The 26,368-nt window shown below is 40.6% G+C and overlaps 1 protein-coding gene across 8 annotated transcripts in view; it reads left to right on the top strand.

The window, feature by feature from the left end:
- AHCYL1 (adenosylhomocysteinase like 1) overlaps nucleotides 1-10,673 on the top strand; it is a 37,559-nt gene extending 26,886 nt beyond the window's left edge. For 7 of the 8 annotated variants that reach the window (XM_014740156.3, XM_005610350.4, XM_070268554.1 and 4 more), the window contains 14 exons: nucleotides 37-137; nucleotides 530-632; nucleotides 1,804-1,898; nucleotides 2,481-2,587; nucleotides 3,411-3,527; nucleotides 3,787-3,850; nucleotides 4,657-4,745; nucleotides 5,114-5,184; nucleotides 5,563-5,657; nucleotides 5,747-5,845; nucleotides 6,260-6,328; nucleotides 6,777-6,855; nucleotides 8,001-8,121; nucleotides 8,639-10,673. In XM_014740156.3, coding sequence (XP_014595642.1) covers nucleotides 37-137; nucleotides 530-632; nucleotides 1,804-1,898; nucleotides 2,481-2,587; nucleotides 3,411-3,527; nucleotides 3,787-3,850; nucleotides 4,657-4,745; nucleotides 5,114-5,184; nucleotides 5,563-5,657; nucleotides 5,747-5,845; nucleotides 6,260-6,328; nucleotides 6,777-6,855; nucleotides 8,001-8,121; nucleotides 8,639-8,645 — 1,217 coding nt within the window. In that variant the 3' untranslated portion in view covers nucleotides 8,646-10,673. Of the gene's footprint in view, nucleotides 1-36; nucleotides 138-529; nucleotides 633-1,803; nucleotides 1,899-2,480; nucleotides 2,588-3,410; nucleotides 3,528-3,786; nucleotides 3,851-4,656; nucleotides 4,746-5,113; nucleotides 5,185-5,562; nucleotides 5,658-5,746; nucleotides 5,846-6,259; nucleotides 6,329-6,776; nucleotides 6,856-8,000; nucleotides 8,126-8,638 lie in introns of those variants that run through there. The other variant, XM_005610351.4, reaches the window with a different exon arrangement.
- Nucleotides 10,674-26,368: the final 15,695 nt, after the last annotated feature.

The following is a 26,368-nucleotide window of genomic DNA, read 5'->3' as shown; positions in this document are numbered from 1 at the left end:
GTGCAGACCTAGCTCAAATCCTCTGTTCTTTCACAGACATGTCTGCTCTGATTTCACTCAGGAAACGTGCTCAGGGGGAGAAGCCCTTGGCTGGTGCTAAAATAGTGGGCTGTACACACATCACAGCTCAGACAGCGGTGAGTTTATTGGGAGAAAAGAGAGGGACTTCTGATAATGGGAACAAAGAAACTTTCTTTACTTGCTTTTCCTTCCCTATCTATCCAACCTCCAAATACTATTAGGTAGGACCTCCCTATAACACAGTAATGAGGTTTTCTACTTTGTTTGTATAAGTATAACCTAATTTTATAAAAAGCAAGAGTAAATTTTATAAAAATGTCATTAAGACTTTAGGAACATATCTTTTGGGTAAAGTTAGATGTCAATGTGCTGCCCAGCTAGATTACCCCCTTTTGTAATCCCCCAGTGTAGCACCTGTTGCTGCAGAGTTGGTGGGTATTGTTCTCCTATATGCTACTCCTGTTTGGCCCTCCTCTTCCTCACCCTGTCTTCCTATACATCTACATAGGTGTTGATTGAGACACTCTGTGCCCTGGGGGCTCAGTGCCGCTGGTCTGCTTGCAACATCTACTCCACTCAGAATGAAGTGGCTGCAGCACTGGCTGAGGCTGGTATGTTCAGCTTTTTTTCACCAACTTTGCCTCAAAATAATTATCTAAACATAATTTTTCTGTATCAAAATTGTCTTTACAGTGTCATGTATGTCTAGGGGCTGTAAAATTTGGAGGATAGTGAAAATATCAACAGGAAAATGGATAATAAAATTAAGGTCCATATCCACGATGGAATATTATACAGTCATAAAAAGTGATCTCTGAAAAGAATCTGCTTACACGGGGAAATGCCCAATTCTAATATTAAATGAATAAGGAAGAATACTAATTTATACGAGCTATATAAGTATGGGCTCAGTGGGTCTCCTTTCGCCAAAAGTCTCATCACTTTTGAGAGAACACAAGTAAGAAGCATCTTTGTATTGATAGTTCATTAGGTAATTTGATATTCAATATTGCATTGGAACTATATGGACAACTTGTTCAGTTAAACGTAAAACAATTTTTATTGTTAAAATATTCAGAAGAAAATCACCATGAAGTTCTTTAAGAATCTCCCATCTTCCTAGGATCCTCAGAAAGCAACTTTATAGCACTTCTGTTTTTCTTGTTTACTCTTTTCTGGTTTTTATTGCAGAAAATTAAGGAGATTCCCCAAAAAAGCCATAATTTTACTACACTGAGATATCTGGCATATTTTCCCTTTTTTTATTCTCTTTTTTTTTACAGAGATTAAGTAAATCTCAGTATGTGTACAATTTTATAACCTATATATAACATTTTCAGAAGTAATTTTTCATGTTGCTCAAGACCTGGACAGCATCATTTATAATACTCAGTCATATGGTGGTGTGATTTTATTTCACTATTTTCCTAATGTTGACCATTTAGGTTGTTTTAAGTTACTTACTGATATAAATTTTCCAGTGAATAACTTTGTTTTGATTCCCGCTTCATTTTATCTCCTTTTGATAGAGTTCCAAGTATAAAATTGGCCAAAGAGATTGACATTTTAAGATTCCCAAATCCTTTCAAAAACTAAAATCCCTTAAATTTTTGACCAATTTCTGAACTAAAGGTGCTATTTTGACTTTTTGCTCGTCCTTAGTTGTTTCTTTTCCAGAATCGTTTCTATAGCCTTTTTCTTTTCACCTGGATCTCAGAAAGTGATGTTGGTATAGGACACTCCCCAAAGGAGGAATCAGCTGATTTGTTTCCATCTCTGCAGGAGTTGCAGTGTTCGCTTGGAAGGGCGAGTCGGAAGATGACTTCTGGTGGTGTATTGACCGATGTGTGAACATGGATGGGTGGCAGGCTAACATGGTAATAATGCATATTCATCCTACACTTTTGACAATAGATTTGTTTCCTTTTTTCCCTCAAAGCATGGTTCCCTAAATATGTTCTGGATGTTCGGTCTTATGCACTTAACTTTGTTGCCAAAGTGTTTAGCTTGATATCTATTCGGAATGGGTCTGAATACCGAATGGAAAGGTGGGGGAAGGGTAAGATTAACTGAACATGTGTGGCTCAAACATAGCAGAATGGTATAGAAGGAAATGATGTGGCACCTCTTTGGAGTAGGATCCTGATTTCTTTCCTTCCTGCCCCAGCTCTCCTTTTGCATCCAAAGGGGCTATGTGTTTCAAGACTCTAGGCTAAAAATGAGTGTGTGATTAGCCTAATACTCTTCACCATAGCCTAGAACAAACTTAGGAATCCTTTTAACCATTTTACACCAACAAATTTGACTGTGTTTCCACTGTCTAAATCTGCTCTCAGGAGCTCTGAGGAGTCCTCTTCCAAAACATGCAGGGCTCTCTTACTAGTACAGAAAGTGGGCTCAAAGTTCCCCCCAGCTCTAGCAGCCTGAATGCCCATAGAAGTCTTCTGGCTGTTCTGTAGATCCTGGATGATGGGGGAGACTTAACCCACTGGGTTTATAAGAAGTATCCAAACGTGTTTAAGAAGATCCGAGGCATTGTGGAAGAGAGCGTGACTGGTGTTCACAGGTAACAGATTCTGGAGTAGCTGCCCCTTGTGTCCTTGCCTCAGCAAATTCTTCTGGTCTCCGTTAGGCGTTAGGGCTGTGTTTCAGACTTGCAGTAACTAAATGGGAGTATCTTCATTAGATAAAACTTTTGAGTTTTTACTTTTGAAAAATCAAGGGGACCCTAAAAGGAAGTTATTTCAGGTTCTAGTTCACACATTTTTCTCTCCCACTTATTCCACTGTGATTCTCAACCAGTGTTGAGAGGTAGGGAGTGAGTTTATCTTGAAAAACTGTATTCAATATTGTATTATAATTTTATTTTGAAATATGAAAAAGAATCCTTGTAAACCTATACATTATATACACTACAAAAAGTAAAACTGGGCAAAATATTCTTGGCTTGTTGGAATACCTAAAAGATATCTGAAAGAGTGTTTCTTTGTTGGGGGCATATTGTAGGTGCTCACACACACAACACAGGGAACCATATCAGATTCATTGATGATCTTGGTTTATCAGAAGTAGGCAGGGTGTTTTTAAAAATTGAGAAAATGCGGGTCTAAGGAAGTACATCCCCTTTTATGGAAGAGAAGTAAATTTTTTCAATTAAAAAGTTTTTTTTCCTTCCAAAAAAAGGGGGGTCGGGGACAAGCAGGTAGAGAGAATGAAAAGAAGTGAGGAGGAATGACAAGGAAATATCTTGTTTATTAATATCCTTGGGTAATAAATAAGACTGGGGAGGGCAGCATGGAGCTTGAGGCGCATTAGCCAGATTTTGCCATGTGTTGTGTTTACCAGCTAACTTTGTTTTTTTTTGTTTTTGTGGCTTCTTCTCCTTTTAGGCTGTATCAGCTCTCCAAAGCTGGGAAGCTCTGTGTTCCAGCCATGAACGTCAATGATTCTGTTACCAAACAGAAGTTTGATAACTTGTACTGCTGCCGAGAATCCATTTTGGATGGGTAGGTTGACATGTATAGATATTCAAACATATAGCAGGTAAGTTTGGGTTGGGTTGCGATGTTAGTCCGCTATCACTCCAGTCTTGTGCCTTGGTCTTCCTTTGGCTTTAAAAATTGTTTAGAGGGGTCCATTTCATATGGAGCCAGCCAACGTCCAGTTGGAGTTCTTGTGGGGCATTGTCCCCCACTTTTAATTTTGTGCAGAGGTACTGTATTTGAGCTAATAATGTTTGAGTTGAGCTGTTGTCTGTTTCCACAGCCTGAAGAGGACCACAGATGTGATGTTTGGTGGGAAACAAGTGGTGGTGTGTGGCTATGGTGAGGTAAATAGCTGGGCCTCAGTGTCTGTCTTTTCTTAGATTTATTAGAAATGTTGAGTGAAGGAGACTTGTGCTGTCAGTGTAGAGTCAGTGATTCAGGGTTTAAAATATGCTTTTAGATAATGTATCCTAAAATAATAGCACAAGTCCAATGTTCAGATTTATGAGTAGAGACATACAGAATGAATTGTCAGATTTCACCACTTTGTCTTGTGGAATGGAATGTTGGCATCCTTTCCCCCAATTAGAACAGTAACCTTTTATGTGATTTACTTCAAGTGAATATGTAGCATTTTAGTCCCACAAGTGACTTGCAGTAGAGTGAAGGGTGGAATTGGAAGTGGCATATCGTTAATAATCTCTAAACTAGAATAGGTGAAGGAGATTTTCTTACCGTCAACATGACCCACAGAAGTTCCCGAGTTGCTGCTAGCCTGTCCTTGAGTTAGATGCATCTCAAATGAGGGTTATCAGGCTTTTCTGGAATAAGAAAGTAGAGGTTATAGTTGCTCTTCCTTGGTCTTGTTTCCCTAATGGTAACACTTGTATTTCCTTGATCTCTTTTACTGTCCCAAGCCCCAGCCCTTGCTATGAAATATGGAATGTCTGCTAAATCACCTCTCTGACCAAGGGTCACAGCAAAATCTGGATCTGTTTCTGCTCTGCTTAGGTTGGAGCACCCATGCAGTCTATGCACTAAATGATTAATGATTTCAGGGAGGTTATTTCCCATCTCCCTAAGAGCCTACTGCCCCAACACCCATGACTTAATGGGCTTGATGACCTGACTTCTTTCTTATGCTCTGCAGGTGGGAAAGGGTTGCTGTGCTGCTCTCAAGGCCCTCGGAGCAATTGTCTACATCACAGAAATTGACCCCATCTGTGCTCTGCAAGCCTGGTAAGCACAGAGTAGTAATACTGTTAGATTTACTCCAGGTACTTTATGTTTCTGAGAGTTCGTGATTGATTGTGTTAACCATTCCTTGCAGAAATCTCTCGAAAGAGGAGAAAGCTAGGATTGCTCTAGCCCTTCCATTATAATCCCAGGGCACTCCTAGAGCTTCTTGGCCTTTTCCCTTTCTGGATGGAATCTCAGGAAGTCTGAGGAGGCCAGTGTGTGTAGTTCAGCACAGATTATCACTTATTATCCCTGTGAGGTAGCATTGGATCTGACTTTAGAAGGGAATTTATTTGTCTCATTTTGTGACCACCTTCTGTCCCACTGCTTCCTTACTTTGCTCATAGTGTTCCTTCCTTTTCTTCCAGCATGGATGGGTTCAGGGTGGTAAAGCTAAATGAAGTCATCCGGCAAGTTGATGTCGTAATAACTTGCACAGGTAAGTATCAGTGCTTTGCGTACATGGAGGAGAGTTAACACTGAGGCTAAATCTTGAAAGTGGTCTGACTGACTTCCATGTAAAGTAAGTGAGACCTGTGCTCAGTGTAAAAGTCTCAGAACTAGAGTAAGCTGTCAGAACCTTAACGTGTTTTCCAGAACAAAGAGCCTTTTTCCCTGCTGGCTTTTTATACTACTCAACCTTAAAACCGGTTAACTGAGCCTGAAGACCCGTTAGACAAGGCACACCTCTTTTCTCACAATGTATACGTGCTCTTTAATGCCAGCAAACCTCTTCTCTTCCATGTTCTAACTGAAAGCCAGTTGGTGTCTTTGTTCCCCAGCATCTCTTTCTTTAAACACGTTCCTTTACTTTTAGGAAATAAGAATGTAGTGACACGGGAACATTTGGACCGTATGAAAAACAGTTGTATTGTATGTAATATGGGCCACTCCAACACGGAAATTGATGTGGTAAGGCTTGTCTCATTCCTTTATTACTAGGGCCTTTTTCACTCTTCTTTCCTTCAGAGCCACGGTCAACTGTGCTCTCTTCCTTTCAGACCAGTCTCCGCACTCCGGAGCTGACTTGGGAGCGAGTACGTTCTCAGGTGGACCATGTCATCTGGCCGGATGGCAAACGCGTCGTCCTCCTGGCAGAGGTACACACACAAGGGTTCCGGCAGTGCAGCATCAGCAGTGTAGTTAGATCCATGCGGGAGAGGGGAGGCAGGAAAGAATATTGGGCCTGTGTTCCCCTGAGCTCTGTCTTTGGATAGAGATACATTTCTCGAATAGTCTGGTCCCCAAAACGGAATCACTCAGAAAATATCTAATTTTTAGTAAGTAACATACTATTTCCTGACTACAGCTGATTCTTCAGCTTGTCAGATTCAGATGGACTTGCAGAAAATAAAATAAAACCTACAGTGCTGGTCTGGAACTGCGACTTTTCCTCTACCACCTGAGCCTAGGGGGTGGAAAGTTAATGTCTGCATTTACTTGACTTATGTGACGTTGGAGTCTGAGACAGAGGGATAACGCCACTCATCCCAGGGCTCTCTTAACTTTTTCAGGGTCGTCTGCTTAATCTGAGCTGCTCCACAGTTCCCACCTTTGTTCTGTCCATCACAGCTACCACACAGGTTTGTGACAAAATGCCTGCTTATCCTGCACAGAGATGAGTGGAACTGGCCTAGATCAGATTCCAGTGAGAGAGCGCCCTGCTATGTTCTTATCAACCTGTTCTTCCTTCAGGTCACGAATTGTCAAGACTTAGGCTTTCTCCAGTCTGGAACAGAATCGTTAGTCAGGCAGAGTCAGTGTTTGTGTCCCTTTAAGTTGGCTGTTTTAGTTGAGAATATAGTGTTCCTGCTTAGTGGTATTTAGTCTGTTCTTTTATCTGAACTAAACAAAAACACCAACAAATCCTCTTATGACATGTGCTGGCATTTATTACGGTCAAATCCTGTGTGCTGTCACTGTGCTGCATCACTATAATAGTTACCCCAAGACCCTGTTAAATCTGTTTTTATTTTTATGTCCCTGTCAAAAAGTTTTTCTGTCTTTTCTGATCCTCTTTTCCCAACTTAGGCTTTGGCACTGATAGAACTCTATAATGCACCTGAGGGACGCTACAAACAAGACGTGTACTTGCTTCCTAAGAAAATGGGTGAGTGAAACACAGTAGAAACCTGTACTGATTACCCAGATTGTTGTGTGGTTTGGTAAAATGAATATTATGAAAAGCATTGGGTTTCGAGTCACAGTTCTAATCCCTGTTATGGCACTTAGTGGTTTTTTGTCTCTGGTCAAGTTGTAGTCTCCATGAACCCCAATTTCTTTTCTTTTTTCCTGCCAGTTTCTTTATCAGTAAAGTGAGAATAATACTGCATACATTGTGGAATTGAAGAATTCAGCTAATGGGTGAAAGTGCTCAGCATCATGGTTTAGAGTAGATGCTCTTATTCTAAGTAGCCTTATGAAGTTCAGTAAACTTCCAAGTACCACTGAGTACAGCCTGGGACCAAAAGGAGAGAAACAGAACAACTACAGGTTTTATTGTCCATCCTCTGTGTGGATATGCAAACAACATCCTGTCATTCCAGGGGACAGCTGTGCTATGTTCATGTGACATAATACATCCTCTCTAATTCTTTACTTTTCTAAATAGTGGTGCCCACCTCCCATCTAAATCCCTGTCCTCTTAAAGCTAAAAAACTTCTTGCTCTCGTTCCCTCCAACAGCTTACCTCAGATTGGTTTTTTTAAAAAAATTATATTGATAAAGGTAAAGCCCAGGAAGCTTATCTCTGAAAATGTAATAGATTTGTGCCAGCTGCCATAGAAATCCATGACCCTAAGATTTGAGGCCTTTGTGGATCTTATCCTCAATAAATGCTAATGACACAGGCTCTTTTGAGCTTTCTGGTATCCACTTTGAGTCATCATGTGACTATAATCCGGTTACGGAAGTTGCCGCAGGGAGGAGGGAGTAGTGCCTGGCGTGTCAGCCACTGAGGTGAGGCCAGACCCTTGCCAGAGAAGGATGTGAGGTAAACTCTACCCCATTGTGTCACCCTGGTAAATGGCTTTCTCTCTGCACTCTGGATGTACTGAGAGAAGTACCCTGCAATAAAGGCAACTTTGGTGGGGGGGGGGGTTTATTAAGCAAATATTTTGAGTTGTAGATTCCTTCAAAGTTATTCCATCCCTTAGCCTTTTTCTCAGAAAGCTTCAGATGAAAATAAGGGAAAGTTATACTGTGAGAGGCATATTTGTAATGGAGTCTGCTCCCCTGGTGTTTTATTTTTCCTAGATGAGTACGTTGCCAGCCTGCACCTGCCATCATTTGATGCCCACCTGACAGAGCTGACAGATGACCAAGCAAAATATCTGGGACTCAACAAAAATGGGCCATTCAAACCCAATTATTACAGGTAACTTGGGGGAAAGCAAGTGAAAAGCTCTTTTCCCCAATATTAAACCAAGTAGGCTAGCCCACTTTCTTAAATAAAGTATTATACCTGCCTTTGAAGAGGGCAAGACCTCTGCTCTAAACTAACAGGGTAGGCAGAGAAATTGTGCATCTAGTAGTATGTAAAGAAGTAAGGGTTTTCTAAAATTTTGGAGCTTGGGCCTCACCCTAGAGATTTTGATGCAATTGCTCTGGGATGGGGCTCAGGCTTATTTTGTAAAATCTCCCCAGATTATTCTAACGTATAGTCAGGGTTGAAAACAACTGACTTACATTATCAGGGAGCAGGAGATAAAGCCAGAGATGGCATTGTCAGAAACCCTGTGGAAGCACAGGGAAGAATGATCCCTGGGGAATGGCTGCAGGGGTCCCAGCCTGGGCCGTGGGGGCCCTGGAGAGTGTGCCCTGTTTTTGATTCTTCTCTTGGAACTCTCATGTGGAAAACACAAGTGCTAACCAGTTCATGTCTTTCTTTACAGATACTAATGGACCATATTACCAAGGACCAGTCCACGTGAACCACACAACTCTCAAAGAGATATTTTTTAAGATAACTTTTATTTTCTTCTTATTCCTTTCCTGTTGATTTTTTTTCTATAATTTCATTCTTGTTTTTTCATCTCATTATCCAAGTTCTGCAGACCACACAGGAACTTGCTTCATGGCTCTTTAGATGAAACTGAGATTCAAGGTTCCTCACCCTAGTCACTAAAGAAGGATTTTAGTCTCCCAACCCAGAAAGGTGATTCTTTCTTTACCATTTCTGGGAACTTTAGTCTTAATTGGGTACCTCATTAATAGGAAATGCTAAGGTACCTTCTATGTGGAACAATCTCCAATGTCTAAATTGCCTTAAAAGAGCCCATTTCTTAGCTGCTAAATCAGTGCTCTTTCACGTCTTCAGAGGAGCAGGGATGGTACCTACCAACCAGGTAGGTTAGACGTAGGTGGTGCATGCTGATTTCCCCTGGATGTTCCAAGCCCTGTTTCCTGTGCGAAGGTGGTGTGTCTGGTTCAGAGATGTGGACTAGTGAGTGTTGCTTGTTAAGATCCAGTAGGCCTGCTTGGATTTAGTACAGCCCTTCCTCCACTCCCACCACACCTTCTCATTTTTCAGGTTTTTAACAAGACTGCACACTATTAAGTTGAATTTTGTCCCCTTACATTTATTTCTTTTGTTAAAAAAAAAACAAAAGTAAGAAACCTGTTTAGTGTTAACACTGAGGAACTACTTGGGTGGTTAGTTGTTATCAGTTTCTCTTTTGAACCTTTGGAGCTGAGTACAGAGTTAAGTCTAGAGAAATGCTGATTTCAAACTTTGATAAATCCCTCTGTTTCTAGCCCATAGTTTATAGCATCAGTGAACTGGGGCCATAACAGATTCTATCAGCTCTGCCCCATACAGCTTGTGCTGAAGGTGAATTTCTTGAGCCATTACTCAGTATAAAGCACTGAGCTCTCTTTTTAGGGTTTATCCTTTAAGAGCAAATTTCTGGTCAGCTGTGCTTCTGCAACCTAAAATATTTAAAGGGAAGCAGGTGTGGATGGGAGGAGACAGGAGAAATTGGGCCAGGCTGAGGGAAATCTAGCTCCATATAACTTGTTTGGGACTTTAGGCCTTGTATAAACAGTAGTTTTACAGATGTGGTACCACTTTGGATTGACACATGTCACAAAAAGTTTATGAACTAAGATCTTAAAAGACAGCTTGTGTGTAGAGAAGGTAATGAGTATGTCCTGGCTCATGCTCGGGAAGAATCCCCAGAGAGGCTTTCACGGATCAGAGAGGTGTGTTCCCAGGCCATGTACCCTGCTTACCAGCATTTCTGCATGCTCAGATGAGCTTTAAGTATATAATTATCCAGGATTCTACATCCTCAACTTGTTCTAGCTTGTGATCCTTCAAAGTTGGGTCAGGCATTAATGCTAGGTACTAGAAATTTTCATTTCTCTATTGCCATTGATCAGAGAGACAGGCATGAAAAACAGGAATATAAGAAAGGAAAGTTTTCACCCTGCAATTTCCTAGCAGGGGACAGTGGTCTTGCCAAAACTTTTTTCCCTTTCCTCTCTTGTTTCTCCCCACCCATCCCTTTTCTACTCTTTGCCAGTGTGACCATGCTTTCTTCTCTGTAGATATTAACGGTTCAAGCCCTTTTTCCCAGGGCATTTAACCAGCCAATCAGAACACCACATCCTTTAAGGGAGGCAACCTGGCCAACAGTGGTATCTATCACATCAGCTCTGCTGGAGGGAAGGGGCCTGCTGCCCTCTGGCCTGCCCCCTGCTCCCTGTCTATTATTGTGTCCATAGGAATAATAGGTAAGGGCTCCGTCTCTGTCAAGCCATGTAACAAAGGACACTCTGGAAAAATGTCTGGCATCAGAGGGAGCATGTGGAGAGCAACTTGGGAGGAACAAGTTTATTTTGTATTGAATGATTTTTAATGAATGCAATATTAATTCTTGCAGATGAGCAATAATCATTAAAGTCAATTAAAGTGATAAGACCTTATTGGAAGTCTGTGTCATTCTTCGTTGAACAGCAAAACTTTATTAGAACCTGCTTTCTAGGGTCAGACAAGTCATGTGTCAGTTAACAGTGTGTGATAGAGATTTGTTGAGGACCTCATATGTAGAGGACCAGGCTGGATGCAGAGTTCTTCAGTAATATCTTAAGTGTTGTATGCCTGCTCTGTGCCAAGGCACTTTCACTCTTTCTTCAAGAAGCAGACTTCCTGCTTAAGCTTTACGGCTCCTCACTTGCATAGTCCCTTTCTAAGACACTGTACCTAATTCTTTCCCTTAAAGAATGCCTACAAAGTTATGTAAACTTGTCTCTCTGTCTTCTGATGCAGCAATGTGTCTATTAATAATATTGTTCCAAAGTAATACCTTTTCTCTTTCATTAAGTTGGTCCTAAACAATGTTGATGATTTCTGTGCAGGCTGGTAAAATGAGTGTTTTTAATTCTGTGAGGCTTTATATGTGCACATAAATCCAAATTTAAGATAAACTTTGTATTGCTTAATTAGAGATTTAAACTTTTTTTTAAGTCTCATGAATCTATTAGATAACTTTTTAGTTTACAAAAAGTTGTCTGTTACGGTGGGAAAATATCTTGAAGTTAAATATTTGAATATAAAGAATTTAAATGAACTGTTGACCTTAGAGTTTCATAAAATCAATTCTTCCAGGTGTTTTTTTTCATTGCCTACTATGTGCCAACGTCTGTTTTAGATACATGGAATACATCATTGAAAATCAGATCTCTTCCTTTGTGGCATTTACATAAAATTCCAGACTCAGACTTCCCCTTCCCCTTTTCCCTTTACCCACAATCCCATCATTAGGTAGAGCAGAGCAAGCTGGCGTCCACATGGATTCACAGCCTGATGTGTGTGGGTGGGAGCTGGGGGTATGGCCTGGTGCAGGGAGTCGTCTAAGTGGGATGGGGAGGGCATCCACAGGGGAGGGATGGCAGTGGCAGATTAGGTAGGAACAGGGGACTTGATAAGCACAAATATTAAGGATAATGGAAGCCAACTTTCTCATTTTGGGAGAAGGTATTACAAATGGGAAAAGGAAAAGACTGGTGGTCTAATGTTGGGTTTGAATAGGAAGTATTGGTGTGAACTCATGATTTTCAACGTAAATATAGTGTGCGTGTATATGTGTGTAAACACACCTTCCCTAGCTCTGTCTATTAAGTGAGCCTTGGAGCAGACCTCTCCTTCCCCTGATGCAGTGCACACACCTAGCCTCCAGATTCAGGCATTACGTTCTCCACTTAATTGAACCAGGACTCTGGAGAAAATGACTGATTCCATGGCTGGGCAGGGAAGGTACAAGATGAGCCGGAAAGCAAGGAAGGACTCAAAAAATGAAGGGGCCATGTCAAAAGAACACAGAAGCCAGATTTAAGGGACTTACACTGGGCAAATCTGACATAATATAAGCATCAAAATAATGGCTTTAAACCATTGAATAAAATGGGAAACTATGAATATATTATGATATAAATGAGTGAGTGAGTGAGTGAATAGTTTAATGAGGAATGGGATATGTGTGTAGTTTCAAAGTACCTCTCCATAAAATGTTTCTGAAGTACAATGGGAAAAAGAGTCGTTTTAAAGTGGAGAAGCCTGGCAGACACCTTAATCAAGTGAACAAAATGAACATCAATAATGGGAGAAATCTAAATCCACCGCTAGGATGCACTGAGAAGGTCACAGCATCAAAGATGCAAAGCCTGAATGTTGTCGTAAGGATACGTCAGATAATTCCAAATTGAAGGACATTTTATGAAATAACTGACCTAATCTCTTCAAAAGTGCCAAAGTCAAAGAATGATCAAAGAACTGAGGAGACTAATACAACAACTGCATGAACTGAAATGGATCATTTTGCTATAAAGAACATTATTGAGACAATTGGTGAAACTTGGAGTCTGAGGACAGGACGATAGTAACATCAGTGTTAATGTCCTGATGTTAATGGCTGAACTGTGGTTATATAATGTTCTTGTTTGTAGGAAATAAACACTGAAGTATTAGGGAGTTGTGGATCATCAGGTCAATGACTCACTGAATGGTCAGGAAAAGATTATTTTAATGCACTGGCTACTTTTTTGTAAGTTTGATTATTACAAAGTTAAAAACAATTTTTAAATGAGCATTCCAAGACCAAAAAAAAAAAGCAGACTTTTATCAATTGAGAAAACTTAAAAAATCAATTTGCTCTGTTAGGAACATCTTAGACCAGATAATTATAATAAAGGTAAAGCCTTCTGGTTTAGCAAAGCAAAAGAAATCAGTGGAAAGACAATATTTTACATGCTTACACAAAACAAAGTATTTCACTGACAAATCCCAACAAAAGTAATCTACAGTCCTGGATGGTTCAACGGGAAGGGGGAGAGCGGAGGTGCCGCATGGTGCGACCTTGCCAGAGTGCTCCCTGAACAGTCTTACCTGCCACATAACTTCTGATGTGGGGAAGTCCAAAGACATTTGTGAATTCTGAAAGAATGTAAAACAAGAATTGATAGCAGTGCTTACCTGCTAACCGATTGTGAAACTCTGGTTTAGAGCAGGGGTCGGCAAACTATAGCCCTCCCATGAGCCAAATCTGGCCCGCTACTTGTGTTTGTACAGCTCGCAAGCTAAGAATGGTTTTTATGTTTTTAAATGGTTAGAAAAAAATCATGACTAATATTTTGTGATGTGAAAATTGTATGAAATTCAAATTTCATTGTCCATAAATGAAGTTTTATACACAGCCACGCTCATTCACTTATGTAATGTCTGTGGCTACTTTCATGTCACGATGGCAAAATTGAGTAGCTGCAACCAAATGGCCCACAAAGTCCAAAATACTTACTATCTGGCCGTTTGTGGACCCCAGGCATAAAGGTTGTGTTAGGTGTAAAGGCAAAGATGTATTGGAGGGCATTTGACTTGCATTCTATTAGCAGAAACTGAGAGAATGAAAGCATTAGAAAGTAAAGGATATCAGAGTATTCTAGTCTGGGTGGCAGATGTTAAACCCACCTACATCCTGGCCAGGATTCACTCTGTGATTAGGAAATCTCTGCAAGCTGATAGGGCAATTTAAAAATTACTTGGGAAGGTAATTTGTGATTCCAATTTAGAAAGTATAATTGATCAATTTAGACTTAGTAATCAGTTTTAAGTTGCAATCATATATATATATATATATATATATATATGTAGTCGTGGAAACTATACACTATTAGAACTTTTAATAATAGTATTTTGTTTGTTTTTATTCTGTTTGTGTTTGGGTTGCCAGACAATTCAAGTACTCTGAAAAGGAAATCAACTATAATAAATGTATAAATGCATTTGGAAATGTTTGAAGGAGTTTAAGTTTATACATTGGATATTCAAAGTCCCCTTAAAAGTGATTAACATTTGCTAGATTTTTAAATACAGTAAGATCTATAAGCTGAACTTTAAAAAACTTAAGTAATGTTTTAAATTTAATATTAATATTTTAAACTGAAGTGATGTCTGTGCCCACACAGCAGCCCTTGAAGACATTTTAAAATGTCCTCTAAGAGGAATTGTTCTGGACTGTGGGCTAGAGGGTACTTGTCTCTGATCCTGGGGGCTTCCCCCTCATCCTACCACCCTGTGCGTGGTTCTCCACTGCAGCCACCAGATGGCAAGTTTTCTCACATTGCCAGGTTGTCATACATGGTCTCTGGCCAACAAAGGATAACAAAATGTAGGTCCATAATCCCTTTTCTGAGACCCCCTGTGTTTTGAAAATGAAAATACTTCAGATTTTTAGGAAATGCATGAATACGCAGCATATTATGTAATACCTATTAGGGAAGTGTGAAGCAGCATTCTATAATCAAACGTGCTAATATTTCTTCAATTGTTTGTTAATAATCACAGAATAAGGGATAAATAAAGCCGTTAATAGCCTCCCATCAGTTCAGATCAGATTCTGCTGCCAAAGTAACTTGTGCCAAAGTTCAGGACAAAAATTTTGATTTTTAGAATTTATCGAATTTTGGAGTGATAGATAAAGGTTTATAGCTCTAGAATATTAAGAGTGAGACATAGTGTTTGCTCTGTAACTGGCTCCATTCTAAATGCTTTACACGATTAGCACACTTGATCCTCACAATAACCCCATGAGATATGTACTGCTATTATCCCCATTTTACAGATGGGGAAATTGAGACATTGAGGTAAAGGAACTTGCCCAATAGTACACAGTCCCTAAATCGGTGGAACTGGAATTAACCCAGACAGTCCGGCTTCAGGGTCCCTGCTTGATGCTAGGCAATATCGCTTCTAGGAATCAGCTCCAAACCAGGGATCTAGTATCAGTCACGTGTGGGGCCAACTAAAAACGGGATCTAGATTTCTAGATCCTGTCCCAAACCTACGGAAACAAACTCTCAGGGCCGTGAGGAAGTCAAATACCTCTCAAGGTCATAGCGCAGTTGATAGGTAGATTAGATAGCTAGGTAGAGCTAAGATTCAACCCCCAGTCTTTTCTGGTTCCCTGTGGCCCTTCTCCTAAGTCACGTTGTGGCTTTTCAGGCCGTTTCCCCAGGGTTCTCGTTTCTCAGCAAAGATTCTTTCAGGAGAAGAAACTTGGCATGGGCACGAAGACTCAAACTGCGGATGCCATGACTTTGCTAATGCTTCCTGAATGCAAGCCCTGACCACCTAGGGAACCTACCACATGACATAAAATTGACATCTTGACCATTTTTAAGTATACGGTTCAGTGATGTTAAATATGTTCACATTGTTGTGCAACCATGATCACCATCTATCCTCATAACTCTTTTCATCTTGTAAAACTGAGACTCTATGCTTATTAAACGATAACTCCCCATCCCCTCCTGTCCCCAGCCCCTGGCAACCACCATTACACTTTATGTCTCTAAGAATTTGACTACTCTAAGTGCCTCATATAAGTGGAATCATATGTATTTGTCTTTTTGTGACTGGCTTATTTCACTTAGCATAGTGCCCTCGAGATTCATCCATGTATCATATTGCAGAATTTCCTTCTTTTTTAAGGCTGAATACTATTCCATTGTACATATATGCCACATTTTGCTTATCCATTCATCCATCAATGGACACTTGGGTTGCCTCCACATTTTAGCTATTGTGAATAAATCTGCTAAGAATATGGGTGAACAAATACTTCTTCGAGACCCTGCTTTCAATCTTTTGGTTATCTACCCAGAGTGGGATTGCTGGGTCATATGGTAATTCTACTTTTAATTTTTTGAGAAACTGCCATACTGTTTTCCACAGTGGCTTTACCATTTTACATTCCCATCAGCAGTACACAAAGGTTCCAATTTCTCCACATCCTCACTAACACTTGTTGTTTTCTGGGCTTTTGGTAGTAACCATCCTAAAGGGTGTGAGGTGGTGTCTCACTGTGGTTTTGATTTGCATTTCCCTAATGGTTAGTGATGTTGAGCATGTTTTCACATGCTTCCTGGCCATTTGTATATCTTCTTTGGAGAAATGTCTATTCAAGTACTTTGGCCATTTTTTAATGCAGTTGTTTGGTTTTTTGTTGTTGAGTTTTAGGAGTTCTTTTATATATTCCAGGTATTCCCCTCTGATCAGATATATGATTTGCAAATATTTTCTCCCATTCTCTGAGTTGCCTTTTTATTCTGTGGATAGGGTCTTTTGATGCATATAATTTTTAAATTTCCATGAAGTCCAATTTGTCTATTTTTCTTTTGTTATCTATGCCTTTGGTGTCATATCCAAGAAATCATTGCTAAATCCAATGTCATGAAGATTTTGTCCTATGTTTTATTCTCAGAGTTTTATTGTTTTGGGTCTTGCATTTAAGTCCTTGATCCATTTGGAGTTCATTTTTATATATGGTGTTAGGTAAGGGTCCAACTTCATACTTTTTGCATGTGGATATCCAGTTTTCCCCAGCACCATTTGTTAAAAAGACTGACCTTTCCCCATTGAATGTCTTGGCACCCTTGTCAAAAATCATTTGACCATATATGTGAGGGCTTATTTCTGGGCTCTCTATTCTATTCCATTGGTTATGTCTGTCTTTATGCCAATGCCACACTGTTTTGATTACAGTAGCTTTGTTGTAAGTTTTGAAATTAGGAAGTGTGAGTCCTTTGATTTTGTTCTTTTTCAAAATTTTTTGGCTATTCAGGGTCCCTTGAGATGCCATATGAATTTTAGGATGGGTTTTTCTATTTATGCAAAGAACGTCTTTGGGATTTTTATAGGGATTGCATTGAATGTGTAGGTAATACTGACATTTTAGCAATCTTAAGTCTTCCAATCCATGAACATGGGATGTGTTTCTATTTATTTGTGTCTTCTTTAATTTCCTTCAGCAATGTTTTGTAATTTTCATTGTACAAGTTTTTTACCTCCTTGGTTAAATTAATTCCTAAGTGTCTTATTCTTTTTTCTTTTTGCTGAGGAAGATTAGCCCTGAGCTAACATCTGTGCCAGTCTTCCTTCACTTTCTTTGTGGTTTGCTGCTACAGCATGGCTGACAATTGATGTAGGTCTGTGCCTGGGACCCGAACCCACAAACCTGTCCTGCCAAAGTGGGGCATGCTGAAGTTAACCACTACGCCACAGAGCTGGCCCCATTTTATTCTTTTTGATGCTATTGAAAATGGAATTGTTTTTGTAATTTCCTTTTCAAATTGTTCATATGTAGAAATGTAATTGATGTTTATGTGTTGACTTTGTATCCTACTACTTTGCTGAATTCATTTAGTAGTTCTAACAGCTTTTTGTGGAATCTTTAGGGTTTTCTACTTACAAGATCATATCAAATAGAAACCAAAAGAGAGCAGTGGTGGCCATACAAATATCAGACAAAACAGATTTTAAACCAAAAAAGTTTAGAAGAGACAAAGGACGTTATCTATGAATAAAAGGTTCAATACAGCAAGAAGCTATAATAATCATAAACATTTACGCCTAACGAAGACCATCAAAATATATGAAACAAAAACTGAATTGAAGGAGAAATAGGCAGTTCTGTAATAATAGTTGGAGATTTCAGTACTCCACTCACAATAATGGCTAGAACAACCGAAGAGAAGATAAGTAAGGAAATAGAGAACTTAACACAATAAACCAACTAGGTCTAACAGACATACAGAACACTCGACCCAACAACAACAGCATATACATTCTTCTTAAGTGCACATGGGACATTTTCCAGGATAGATCATATGTTAGGCCACAAATTAAGTCTCAACAGTTTTAAAAAGATAGATATCATACAAATTATTTTCTACAATCACAATGGAATGAAGTTAGAAATCAGTAACAAAAGTAAAACTGGAAAATTGTCAAAGTTTTTTTGTTTTTTCTTTTAGCTCTTTGAATATATCAGTCTCCTGCCTTCTGGCCTCCAAAGTTTCTGATGAGAAATCTGCTGATAATCGTATTGAGGATCCTTGTATGTGATGATTCGCTTCTCTCTTGCTGCTTTGAAGACTCTCTTTATCTTTTGAAAGTTTGATTATAATGTGTCCTGGTATGGGTCTCTTTGAGTTCACCTTTCCTGGAATTCTTTGAGCTTCTTGTATGTTTATATTCATGTCTTTCATCAAATTTAGGAAGTTTTCAGCCATTGGTTCCTCAAATATTCTCCCTGTCCCTTCTCTTTCTCTCTCCTTCTAAGACTCACACAATGCTTATGTTGTCCTCCTCTTGATGGTGGCCCACAGATCTTTTAGGCTCTGTTCACTTTTCTTCAATCTTTTTTCTTTCTGTTCCTCAGCCTCAATAATTCTCACTGTCCTATCTTTTAAGTTCCTGATTCTTTCTTCCACCTGCTAAAAATCTGCCTTTAAATCCCTCTAATAATATTTCATTTTGTTATTGTGTTTTTCAGCTCCACAATTCTTTTCTTTTTAGCTTTTTATCTCCTTATCAATATTTCCATTTTGTTCTCTCATCGTTTTCCTGACTTTGTCCACATCTTCCTTTAGCTCTTTGAGCATCTTTAAGACAGTTGTTTTAAAGTCTTTGTCTAGTACATCTGCCATTAAGTCTTTTTCAGGAACAGTTTCTGTTGACTTGTTTTTTTTCCTTTGAATGGGCCATACTTTTCTTTTTCTTTGTATGCCTTGTGATTTTTTGTTGAATACTGGACATTTAAATCTAATAATGTGGTAAGTCTTAGAATCAGATTCTGCCCTTTCCCCCAGGGTTTGCTGGGTTTTTTGTTATTGTTTTTGTTTATTGTTATTGGTTTTTTGGTTGTTATAGGCTATCTCTACGCCAAGGATCAAACTGAGGTGTAAAATTAATGTCTTCTCAGGTCTCTTCTGAGCCTTTCTCTGGGCATACATGGCCACTTTCCAATTTTCTCCATATATGCTGTTAGTGTTTTTGTTGTTTTTTTTTTACACTGTTGTTTTTTAATGTCCTGGTCTTTAATGTCTGGCTCCCAAAAGGGGAAAAAGTGAAAAATGAGGGAGGGGAGAAAAGGGCCCAAGCCCCTTAAAACCTTGGAAGTCACTTCAGCCAAAGTGAGAGGGGCTTGCAACAATGGGGGGCAGTGCAACAACAATGGCTGCCTGCCTCATTGTCTGCACCTCTGTGATCAGAAACAGCAATCAGAGCACAGATCCCCAATATTTGGGGAACAGGGGGCTCCTTTTTGCCCACCCTGGCAAGCTGTGTGCAAGGTGCTCCATGCTGTGTGCACAGCTGTCTGCCACATGGCTGAGGGTGCAGGATGGATAGCTGTTACTGTGCTAGGAACTGAAATTGACCAAAATTAACCATAATTTAACATCCAAGTCTTCCTTTGGAAGTTGCAAACCTTCAACAGACTCTAGAGTTCCAAAATAGTTACATCAGGCAGATTCTGCCAGTGCAATTGTTGTCTAGGTGGGGAGACAGATTCCTGGTGCTTCTAACTCTGCCATCTTTCCAGAATCCTCTCCTGTGACCCCTACCATTTTACCACTTAAATGGCATTTGGATATGTCTCATCATCTCCTCCCTTCCCCAAGTCAAGCCTTCAGATTAGACCACAGCCCTGGCCAATGGCTTGACTGTAACCTCTTGAGAGACCTTGACAAAGACTCTCTACTTGACCAAACTTTAGTCAGCCTCCTCTGAGCCCCTTTTCTGACCAGGCCTTGACGTTGGTCACCGTCCTTTCCAGGCCTGCATAGCCCAATTGTAGCAAGAATCTTGCTAAGTCAGTTTAGAAAGCATCCCCTCACCCTTGATATCTGATCACCCTTAATGTCTGATCATTTTCCTCATCCCCTCTCCTTGGTATCTGATCACCCTGGCCTATGTTCAGCAAGAATCCTGTTAAATCAGTTTAGCAGGAATCCCCCTACCCTTGATATCTCCTCTTAGTAATTTTTCATCCATTTGTCCCCTCATTCCATTCGTTGGCTACAAATCCCCAGCTGTCTTTGCTGTATTTGGAGTTAAGTACAATCTCTCTCATCTGTTATGACAGCCTTGACATCTACCACAACAGTCCTGAATAAAGTCTTCCTTACCACTTTAACAAATGTCAGAATAATTTTTTGTTTATCAACCTTGAGCTAGAGGCATCCAGCTAAGCCATCCCCGGATTCTTGGCCAATAGAAACTATGAGATAATAAATGTTTATTGTTTTAATCCTCTAAGTATTAGGGTAATTTGCTACACAGAAATAGGAAGTGGTACATGATGTGTCATGGATACTGTGATGCACTGCTCAAGTTCCCCTCCAGGACTGGGGCTTTCATTCTTCTACTGCCAGGAATGCTGGCTGCTGGTAGTTCACAGCTAAGTCCTTCTCCAGTTAATGTCTTTGGTAAAGAGAGCTACATTTCCCAGAGATATGCTTCTTTCCCAGGGACAGCCTGCTACCCAAGGATTCATCCATGCAGGAGTAAAAGGCCTAGACCCTTGGCCTTCAATGTGGGACAACTTTGAAAGATTATCTCAGCTCTAGGGTGTCCTGAAGCATCCACTGAGACCTCTGTTGCAACTGTGTCACAGTTCAACTTCTCCCTCCACCAAATCCTATTTCTCTCACCTCCTTACAGGTGTTATGATTAGTAACAGTCCCCAACACACCACCTAAATGCAGATCTCTCCCTCGGAGCCTACTTTCTGGGGAACCTGACCTAAGATACTATGTGACCTTGAGCAAATACTTTACCTCTCTATATCTTGGTTTCTTCATCCGCAAAATGGGAGAAATGCCAGTGTCCATCCCATAGGATTGTTGTGAGGATTAAATGAGATTAAGTCCTTCATAGTGTCTGCCATACAGCAAGCACATATAAATATTTGCTGTTGTTACTATTACTATATACTAAAAAAACATTCCAAGCTCCCCTCCCCCCCAAAAAAACAGCTGGTGCAAGGGTCTTAAGGTAGCAGCAAACTTGGCATGCTAGAGAGACTGAATGGAGGGCCATGAAGCTAAAGGAGGAGAGTGGTAGGAGACGAGGTGGGAGAAGAAGGCAGATCTCTGCTGGACCCATGTGGGTCTTGTATGTTAGAGTAAAGAGTCAGGATTTAAATCTAAGTGAGTTGGGAAGCCATGGAAGACTGAGAGCAAGTGAGTGACATGAGTTGATATGTGATTCTAAAAGCTCACTGTGGCTGCAAGGAGAATTGGTTATAGGGCAGCCGGAGGGGAAGTGGGGAAGACTGGAGTGGCAATAATCATGAATAGTGAGTTCCGGAATACGTTTTGGTGAGAGAGTCACTGGTGAACTAGATGTGAGGGGTGAAGAAGAGAGGAATTAAGGAGGTATCCTCGGTTTGGGCTTGAGAAAAATGGGTGGTTGGTAATTCCATTTATTTAGATAAGGAAAAGCAGAAGAGCAGATTTGGTGCAAGAGAGGGAGAATCCAGAGTCCTGGCTGTAACATGTTAAGTTTAAAATGCCTATTAGACTTCCACATGAGATGTCAAATTAGCCATTGGATGTATGTTTGGGTCCTCTTTTGACTAATCCAAACTGTTTGTAAGAAGGCTAGGAGGTTATAAATTAATCTGACCTGGGACAGAGTTAAGCTGACTGATTCCTGTGGAAGACAGGATTGTTACCTGCCCTATTAACTACCTACCTAAAACATTGTTAATATTTTCTTCTTCTCATAGCTGCTAATGGAGAGAATTCCACGTGGCACTACAGCTAGAGGGGGAAGACCTGCCCATAGATGCTCCATGGGTCATGACTTTAATATTGAGCATTTCAGTGACCAGCAATATCTTGGCCAGGGCTAAGATGGAAATTGCCAGAAACAGGCTCACTTTGTCTCCCAGTATGAACTTAGGTATGGATGGATATGAAGCATCTTGCCCAGTACCTGACATCCTGTAAGCACATAGTATGTGCCAATTTCCTTCAAAGGAGCCCAACCGGAACAATCACCCTGTTCTTGGTGCAGCCCTTGCAATGCTATAATATCTCAAATATGGTATTCCACTTCTTCCAGTCTCTTTAACATGACTGCTCATGATGAAGGAAGGGCCTTCTCACCTTAGGCTTCACTTCGTGGTGATAATAATAATTTTCTTTTGTTAGAAAAAAATGCTTTATAGTCTTCAAAATGATTTTACATGAATTAGCTCATTTGATCCATTGCCTCATAAGGCAGGTGGGATTATCCTCATTTCACAGATGAGGAACGAAGGAAGAGATGTGCAGAAGGCATTTCTGCAACTTCCACTCTCTACAGGGCTGTGCTTTTCTGAAAGCTTCTTAGCAAATGGAGAAGAGTGAGTTCTGCAGCTGTGCTTAAGCTCCCTCACGTTTGGAATCCTTTTTCCTACCAGAGGCCAAATGGAGTATAGTTCAAGGAGTTTTTCCCAGGAGAGAGGGAGCACTCTTTGGGACTCAAAAGTGGTGCCAATTTAAGTAGCTCTCCTATTTAGGATTCTTGAACTAGTCACAGCTTGGAGACACTGCATTTCATTCAGGAAAGATTTCCACACAAGCTCAGACTGTTTTTATTAAAAAAGCTTGTTACCCCTTGATACTACGTTTGAACAAGCCAGAACAATTGGAAACAACCCAGATGTCTGTTAACAGGTGACTGGATGAACAATGGAATACTGTGTATAAACCATTGATATCATGCAACAAGACAGATGCATTTCAGAATAATTAGATTCAGGGAAAGAATTCAGACAAAAAAGAATACATATTGTATGATTCTATTAGTGTAAAATTGGAGAAAATGCAAACTAATCTATAGTATCAGAAAACTTATCAGTGGTTAACTGGAAACGAGAGAGGGACACAGTAAAGAGTGGGAGAGAGGATTACCAAGCGGCACAGGCAACTTTTGGGGTGATGGGTATGTTCATTCTTTTGATTGCAGTGGTGATTTTATGGTGTTTATATATGTCAAAATACATCAAATTGTATACTTTGAACATGTGTGTATAAAAATTAGACCTTAATAAAAATAGCACATGATTATAAAAATTTCAAGAACACAGAAAAGCACAAAGAGGGAAATGAAAATAACCTATGTTTCCAACATCTAGAAATAAAACCTACTAAGTTTTTGGTATATTTCCTTCCAGTCTCTTTTCTACACACACACACACACACACACACACACACACACACACACACACAGAACCAATTGTACATTTAATTATATCATAAGCATTTTCCCATGTTACTAAAAATTCTTAATGTTAAACACAAATATTAAGATTAAATATTAATATATTAAATCTTACACATAGCCCATTATTTAGTTACCCATTTTCATTTTTTTTTTTTTTGAGGAAGCTTAGCCCTGAGCTAACTGCTGCCAATCCTCCTCTTTTCACTGAGGAAGACTGGCCTTGAGCTAACATCCATGCCCATCTTCCTCTACTCTATATGTGGGACGCCTACCACAGTATGGTGTGCCCAGTGGTGCCATGTGCGCACCCAGGATCTGAACTAGTGAATCCCAGGCAGCCAAAGTGGAATGTGTGCACTTAACCACTGTGCCACCAGGCCAGCCCCTAGTCACCCATTTTCTTATTGGCTATTTCTCAAATTAGGTTTATCACAACTTTACACTATTGAAAATACCACTGCCTGGAACATCATCATACATATACCTTTGTCGAAATCTTTTATTATTTTCTTAGAATTTATTACTAGAAGTGGAGTTGCTGAACCAAAACCTTCCTTATTCTGAATGTAGCTGAAACAGTTTACAGTGTCTGAAGGTCTAAAATTTTTTCCCCAGGTGAGAAATCTTATGGTAGGTCAGTCTTAGAACCTGTCCAAACTGTGGTCACTAAAACTAGGTATCAGTTGTGTGTTGGGTTGTGTGGGATTTGCTGATTTTATCTAAGAAGCCTCTCAACATTGGTCTTTTTCCTGCAAATTCCTTAGTTTTTCCTATCAGTTTGGCCCAGCCCAGCTTGGATGAAATGCTAATTTAGAAAGTGTATTACTGGATTTGAGAAGGAATAGAGGCAAAGGACAGGAAGCTAGGTAGGAGGAAGTAGCAACATGGTAGCTTTGGATTTATTCATTATTTTACAAAAAAGATTTTTAAAGCACCTGCTGGGTGGGACCTTGGCAGAAATCATGCAAAAGTTGCATAACAGCAACTTTCCTAGAATTGAGCTGCAGGTGTGCAGCAGCCAAGATGCAGTTATGGAGAGACAAAGATGATAAAATGCCTCTAAGGATTTCACAGCACACTAACAGGTAATTATTACACATCACCCCTAAGATGTCTAATGGGCATCTGAAATATGACATGTCCCAAACAGAAATCTTGATCTTCTCCCCCAACCTGTTTTCTTTCTCCCAGACTTCTTTATTTTAATAAGCAATACAACCACCCACCCACTTGCTCAAGCCAGAAATCTAGGACTCATCCTTGATTCCTCTCTATCCTGCTGATAGGATTCCAGCCTTTCAGCAAATCCTGTGGACTCTACCTACACAATATAGCAATATCGTATCAACCCATGCTCCACCCTGATGCAAGCCACTATTATTTCCATGTATATAGTCTCCTAACCTGATTACCCTCATCTATTCTTGCTACTCTCCAATCCCTTCTCCAAAAGCAGCCAGATTGGTCTTTTAAATACCAGACATGACACCTCCCTGGTTAACACCCTCTGGTGGTTATTGCTTTTACCTAGAATAAACTCCAACCTTCTTCCCATGCCCTTTCAAGGCCCTGCATTTATCTGGTTCATGCATTACCTGGCCCCCATCTCCTACTGTTCTTCCTCTGGCTCCCTCGGTTCCTGCCACACTAACCCAGAGCCTCTGCACTTAGCTGGTCCCCCTGCCCGTGTTGCCTCCGTGGATCTTTGCACGGCTCTCACTTCTCTCAGAACTTGTTCAAAATCACACTCTCAGGCCTGCCTTCCCGGGTCAGCCCACCTAACATAGCCACCCCCCCCGCCCCCATCATCACTGCCACCTTCAAATCCCTTACACTTCTTTTTTGTTTCTTCTTAGCGCTTGTTTAACATTATATTTGCGTGCTCATTGTTTGTGTCTCCCATCAGACAGTATGTTATACATCATTAGGGAAGGAACTTGATTTATTCTCCATTCTATTGCACTGCCTGGAGCATAGGAGCCATTCATCAAATGTTCTTTGAATGAATGATGAATAAATGTTTGTCACAACTGTAATTGTTTTATTGATTTATTCATTTGTCTAGCATATCTCTCTATGTATATGTGATGCGGGGTCGGTGAGCCGAGGAGTCGAAAGAAAGATTTCTTAGACTCTCAAGATCTGGCAGTAGTGCTCTTTTATTTAGAGAATAGTGTGGAATAGCATGGGGACAGGACCCATGGGCAGGCAGAGCTCCTGCTGCTGCCGCTGCTGCTGCCCCCGCTGGCATGGGGACAGGACCCATGGGCAGGCAGAGCTGGTGCGTGGGGACAGGACCCACGGGCAGTCAGAGCTCCTGCTGCTGCCCCCGCTGGCGTGGGGACAGGACCCATGGGCAGGCAGAGCTGGTGTGTGGGGACAAGACCCACGGGCAGTCAGAGCTCCTGCTGCTGCCCCCGCTGGCATGGGGACAGGTCCCATGGGCAGGCAGAGCTGGTGTGTGGGGACAAGACCCACAGGCAGTCAGAGCTCCTGCTGCTGCCCCGAGTTGAGGGTTAGGGCTAATTTTATAAGGCATGGGTACGTGACTTATTTTTACTGGAGAAAAGAAAAGATGATGTAAAAAGTCATTAAATGATTTCAGTGCAGATGGGGTCTGGTTATTGTGCGGTCATATAACTTTAGATACGAATCTGGCCATATAGATCGGCATGTAGGTGAGGATGCCCTGGGCTTCTCTCCCTGGGGCGGTCCTAATTCATACCATAAAAAAAAGTCCACTGGGTCGTATAGTTTGGCATGTAGGCCAGGTCACCTTGGGCTCCTCTAGCTGGGGCAGCCTTATTCCACATCATATGTAAATTCGTGAAGACTGGGACGGTGCCCATCTTGTTTACTACTGTATCCCCTAAGCTTTGAAGAGGGCTGTAACAGTGACACGTGCAAAACGATGTTAAAGAAAGGAAAGGGCGACTAAACTGACTGAAGGAGCTAAGGGAGGCTTCACAGATAAAACGCCATCTACACCGGGACTGAAAAGACGCAGAAATGAAAAGGACGGAGGAGAATAAGATTTCAAACAGACAAAATATCACGAGGTGTTGGG

Source organism: Equus caballus, chromosome 5, assembly GCF_041296265.1.
Source record: "Equus caballus isolate H_3958 breed thoroughbred chromosome 5, TB-T2T, whole genome shotgun sequence".
Classification (NCBI taxonomy): domain Eukaryota; kingdom Metazoa; phylum Chordata; class Mammalia; order Perissodactyla; family Equidae; genus Equus; species Equus caballus.
This window is presented reverse-complemented; position numbering and strand designations above follow the sequence as displayed.